Source organism: Kogia breviceps, chromosome 10, assembly GCF_026419965.1.
Source record: "Kogia breviceps isolate mKogBre1 chromosome 10, mKogBre1 haplotype 1, whole genome shotgun sequence".
NCBI lineage: Eukaryota > Metazoa > Chordata > Mammalia > Artiodactyla > Physeteridae > Kogia > Kogia breviceps.
This window is the reverse complement of record NC_081319.1, coordinates 84,809,947-84,815,946: the sequence shown is the minus strand read 5'-3', so window position 1 is coordinate 84,815,946 and position 6,000 is coordinate 84,809,947. Positions and strand designations below refer to the sequence as shown.

Here is a 6,000-nt window from a genome sequence, read left to right as displayed (position 1 = left end):
ATCCTTGTCTGAGGTTCCTGAGCCCCCAGTCCCAAAGCTTAAGCAGGGGGAGATGAAATTAAAATCTTGCTTAAGCCAAGGCATTTGTCTGGTGTCAGATCTCTCCACTGCTAATGGACCTCGGTGAGTGACTTATGCTCGCTAAGCCTCAACTTCCTCATCTGTAAAATCAGATAATGAAACCTATTATGATACTTGCAAGATTGTTGCAAGCATTGAAATGGGAAAGCCTCACGCCTGGAACAAAGCAGGAATTCAATAAATGTTCCTTTTCTTTATTCCCGGGTGTTCTGAAGAACTCAGCTTGAAGTGTGTGTGTATATGCACATGTGTGTGTGTGTGTGTGTGTGTGTGTGTCCAAGCAGTTAATTCCCCAGATTCCTTCTGGCCTTTGACACTGGTGTTAGGAGAGAGAGCGTCCACCCTGGAAACCCTCTGCTTAACAAGGGAGAGTCAGAGACTTGAGTGTCCAATTCCACTTTCCTGCCGGCCCCTCTGCTCATGAACCCACAAAGTCAAGTCATTGAGCTCAGCATATTTACTGCCACTCAGCAGGGTGAGGGCCTGCTGGAAGACGGAGTCAGGCATTGCACCTGCACCCCGGGGACGGGATGCCCCAGCTAAGAAGGGCACAGGCTTCGACCGCTCTCAGACTTTACAGGTGACGTGGTGTGGGGATCCTGCATGATGCAGGTTGACATTGGTCCCTGATGGGAGGTGGAGGAGGGAGCAGAGCTGAGGGAGAGAAAGGGTTAGAGGGCGAGGTGTGAGATGGCTCTCACTCACACCCCGGAGACAGCCAGAGGCCCAAGCTGACTCAGAAATGCAGTCCCATCCTTTCCCCTCCCCAAGGACTACCTTCTAGAGCAGTCCCAGAAAGCTGGATTCATAGGAGTAATTTGCCAGAAAGGAGTCCTTCATCTTCAGTTGCAAAGTCATTTCTGACCCTAGGGATCCAAAAGCACAGCTTAGGACCCAGCCACCAGGGCCGGATTCCCTCAGAGATGCGGGCACCCCCTCCTGCCCCACGAACCCCGAGTTCCTCTTCCCTGACAAGCCCCTTCCAGACCCTCTCGCTGCAGGAGTTCAGCCCTGAACACTCAGGAGCTCAGGACTAGGGTGCCTCCATCTCTCTCATTCCCTTTCTTGGACCCTTGTTTTGGGCACCCAGGTGTCTAGCCTTCCAGACCTTACCTGTTCCCTGTGACCTGGCGAGGAGGGTCAGGAGGATGAAGAGGGACAGCCCAGCCCCCATCGCGGCTCTATTGCTTCTTGCTTCTCAGATGGACAGAAGAGATGTCTGAAGGCCTGCTGGCCTCTCCTTAACTGGCCTGCCTTCCTACTCCCCACACAGTCCTTAGCACAGGTGTGTGTGGGGAGATGGGAGGGGGAAACTGGGTAACTGGACTTTCCAGTTCTCTCAGTTTGGCTCTGAGGACCCAGGTGAGGGCCATTCACTGGGCTGCTGGGGAAATAGAGCGTGGTCCCCTTTCCTCGATCCCGCGCCCCACTTCTCCTCCATGTCTGGAGGCTTGAGGGGGTGGGTCCCTGGTCTCACAGAGAGGGAAGCTGAGGTTGTCCCTCTGTGCAGGTGTCGGGGCCCCACCCAAGTCTGGGCCTCTCATTGTTCTTTAGGGATTAATTACTAACTGCAATTAATTTCTATCATCCATGCCACCGAAGGGCTCAGGAATGTGGGCCCAAAAGGGAGGGGTGGATTAGGACAAGTTCTTCCCAAACCCAGGTGTTCTGCCCCCCCAGACACAGTGGCTTTCTAGGTGAGAAATCTGGGTAAGGGGGAACTTTTGTCTTTGAATATTTTGTTTTAGTTGCTCTAAAATATCCTAGCTACTCAGGCAGGGACACAAATTTCATCAAATATCCGCCCCACCCCCTGCCTTATGCACTCACGGCAAAAGGGATTCCCTCATCCTCCCAGCCAACACCCTTTCACAAGGCACTCAGAATGGCAAACACAGGGACAGATTTGTAGAGGGAATTTGGAGCCCATCTAGTTTACCCTCTTTCTTTAAAAACTGGGAAACAAAGGCTCAGAGAGGGTAAATAAATGACTTATTAAGGTCACACAGTCAGTAGCAGAGAGATTAGAACCCATCCGTCATTCTGCCAGACACAGGGGTAAGCTCAACAGACTGACAAACTTGTCATGTAAACCCTCTAGAATGCACAAAGGCACATGCCCTTTGTCTTCTTAGCTGCCTCCCTTTTCATCTTTTCCCTCTTCCCCGCAAAACCAATGGACCCCTGTACAGAGGGATGGAGGCACAGAGGACCCTGGGCAGATTCAGGGAGAAAAGCCAAAAGCAGGACCAGGCACCTTATCTTTGATAAAGGAGGCAAGAATATACAGTGGAGAAAAGACAGCCTCTTCAATAAGTGGTGCTGGGAAAACTGGACAGCTACATGTAAAAGAACGAAATTAGAACACTCCCTAACACCATACACAAAAATAAACTCAAAATGGATTAAAGACCTAAATGTAAACATTTAAACACTATAAAACTCTTAGAGGAAAACATAGGCAGAACACTCTATGACATAAATCACAGCAAGATCCTCGTTGACCCACCTCCTAGAGAAATGGAAATAAAAACAAAAATAAACAAATGGGATCTAATGAAACTTAAAAGCTTTTGCACAGCCAAGGAAACCATAAACAAGACCAAAAGACAACCCTCAGAATGGGAGAAAATATCTGCAAATGAAGCAACTGACAAAGGATTAATCTCCAAAATTTACAAGCAGCTCATGCAGCTCAATATCAAAAGAAACAAAAAACCCAACCCAACCCAAAAATGGGCAGAAGACCTAAATAGACATTTCTCCAAAGAAGATATACAGATTGCCAACAAACACAAGAAAGAATGCTCAATATCATTAATCATTAGAGAAATGCAAATCAAAACTACAATGAGATATCTCACATGGGTCAGAATGGCCATCATCAAAAAATCTACAAACAATAAATGCTGGAGAGGGTGTGGAGAAAAGGGAACCCTCCTACACTGCTGGTGGGAATGTAAATTGATACAGCCACTATGGAGAACATGGAGGTTCCTTAAAAAACTAAAAATAGAACTACCATATGACCCAGCAATGCCACTACTGGGCATATACACTGAGAAAACCATAATTCAAAAAGAGTCATGTACCACAATGTTCATTGCAGCTCTATTTACAATAGCCAGGACATGGAAGCAACCTAAGTATCCATCAACAGATGAATGGATAAAGAAGATGTGGCACATATATACAATGGAATATCACTCAGCCATAAAAAGAAATGAAACTGAGTTATTTGTAGTGAGGTGGATGGACCTGGAGTCTGTCATACAGAGTGAAGTAAGTCAGAAGGAGAAAAACAAATACCGTACACTAACACATATATATGGAATCTAAGAAAAAAAAATGTCATGAAGACACTAGGGGTAGGACAGACTTGTACTGGAGAGCAGGAAGCCCAGAGTGGGAAGAATTAATAGACAAAAAGATCATCAGACATAGGAGGTAAAAGCAGTTGTGAGAAGGTGGGAACATAGAGAGATGCCTTGGGGCATCTGAGTCCTCTTAAGAGAAGAGTGGGAGCATGCCCATGTCTTTCTCAGCTGGCCCTCTTCTTTCCATGTAATCATAGCCGAGGCTTCTGTGCGCTAGGCACCTTAGAAACATTATTTCCTTTAATGCTTATTATGGCCCTTTGAAGTAGGTACTACATTACCCCAGTTTTAGGGGTGAAGAAACGAAGACTTCGATAGGTCATGTGACTTGCCCAAGCCCGCACAGCTTAGAAGTGCTGGATTCCAGTGCCGTGGATTTAGAGCTGGGTTCTGAACTTGCTCATTGCACTGTCCCTGAACGTGATGATTGTCTTACCAGGTGTCTCTCTTCTCCCGTCACCCTTTCTCAGCCAAAGGAATGGAAAGCTCTGTGGGCTGCAGCCATTGGGAACGAAGGATGGCTCAGGTGTTCACCCTCCTGCCCTGCCTTGGGCTCTCCTAAGGGTCAAATGCAGTCCCTAGATAGCGACGTTCTCCACTCACACCCAGCTCCCAAATCCTGCTTCCACAAGGGACCCGTATATCCTCACCCCCAATGGTTATACTTCTAGGAGCAAGAGGACCTTGGGAATAGGACACCTGGGTCTCTTCCCTTTGAAGAGGGCCTGGACTGGGGACTGACTTGGGCCTTGGGGTTAGATCCCTAATCCGGAAAGAGCCTGAGAGCCTGGTAGGGGAGTCCTCAGGATCTTACTCACTCTCCCCCTCACCCAGGGCTTCCTGGGATCAGGCTGGGACAGGTTAGTCCCCTGGGGACAGCTTGGTGGCCTCTCCCTGGGGATGGAGATCGTGGTGTTGATGGAGGCCCCGGCACACCTGGCTCTCCCAAGACTTGTAATAAGGCCTCAAAGCCTTTAAAGAGCCGGGGAGACAGTCCTGGAAACGCACCTCAGCGGGCATCATGGACGCTGCACTGGTGCTACTCTTGGGCCTGCAGGCCTTGACTGGCTACGGAGAGAACCCGGACTCTGCTGTGAGGCACTGGGGTCAAGATGTGGACTCTGGACCCAGGGAAATGGACAACTCTTCTAACGCCATCTTATCATCTTTCTTCTTCCAACAGCTCAGCCGATCCCACTGGGGACCTCTAACTCTGGAGGCATCTCCATCACCTCTGGGGATGTCTCTGCTGGTGTCTCACATGCCTCTGGGGATATCTCTGCAGGTCTCCCCACCATCTCTGTGAGTTTCTCAAGTTTCTTCAACATCTGGGGCTTTGCCCAGCAGTCCTCAGACTTTAGATCTGACCATTTTGGGGAGCACAACAGGAGTGGTATCAACTTTGCCAGGTGATACTTCTGTTGCTCAGTCCATCTCTGAAGAACTCTTTGGCTTGGCCCACAGCTTTGGGTGGGGGCTTCCTGTATTCAGCCCTGAGTAAGTTGTTAGTTCCCTGGAACCTCACTGAAGCAGTATCCTGGCCTTGGTGGCTATACACAGGCTCCCCTTCTGCTTTTCAACTTATCAACTTTTTCTCTTAGTGCCTTTTGTATCCTGCCTAAGACATTTTTTTGCCTACTTCGAGGTCATGAAGATCTTCTCCTACACGTTCTTCCCGAAACTTTATTATTTTTGCTTTCAAATTTAAGCCTATTATGCATCTCAGATTAATTTCTGTGTATGGAGTGAGGTAGGAGTCAAGATTCCTTTTCTCCCCTTACAGATAACCAGTTGTCCCAGAACAATTCATTTCAAAGACCCTCCCTCTCTCCCCACCATTGAAATGTGTGAGCCCCTTTATCAAAAGTCAAGTGACCATGTATGTGTGGGTCTATTTCTGGACTCTCTTCTGTTCTGTCTGTTCTTACTCCAGTGCCACAGTCCTTAATGTCTGCAGCTTTGCAGCAAGACTTGAGGTCTGCTAGTGTAAGCCTTCCACTTTTGTTTTTCTTTAAGACTGTCTTAGCTATTCTCAGTCCTTTCATTTTCATTGAATCAGTTTATCAATTTCTACCAAAAACTTGCTAGGATTTCAATTGAGGGGGCACTGGATGGAATTTCTGCTTCTGTTCTCACTCGGATCTCCTCTAGGTGTTTTCCCCTCTGCCTTTCTGGGATCTTTCTCGGCCACCACAGCCCCTGGAACTGCTTCACCTGTGCCTGGGACTTCCACACCAAGTGGAGCTGTCTCAGAAGTTCCACTCCACCACAGCTGGGGCAGCCACCACAACCCCTGAGCTCAGCGTCCTGACCTGTAAGGTGCTCTTGTTTGCATTGGGTCATTGACCTGCAGTCAGCTTGGTTCCTGGAGAGGAGCGTAGGGACAGGCATTAGGACCTGCTTTCAACGTGTGTTTTGAGTATGTCTGAGGATGTCTCCAATACTTAAAAGGGTTTTGGTTCTCCCTCAAGCTTCTGGTCTGACCAGCAGCCAGATGTCTGGTTACCTGATTGCTTCCTCAAAAGGTTTTCAACTTTATTCC

General features: G+C 48.3%; 1 protein-coding gene across 1 annotated transcript; it reads right to left on the bottom strand.

Moving 5' to 3' along the window:
* Positions 1-523: 523 nt before the first annotated feature.
* SFTA2 (surfactant associated 2) lies at positions 524-2,394 on the bottom strand. The gene is given in 3 exon segments (XM_059075195.2): positions 524-735; positions 859-947; positions 1,195-2,394. Coding segments are annotated over 3 exon segments (237 nt in total). The 5' UTR covers positions 1,256-2,394; the 3' UTR covers positions 524-648.
* Positions 2,395-6,000: the final 3,606 nt, after the last annotated feature.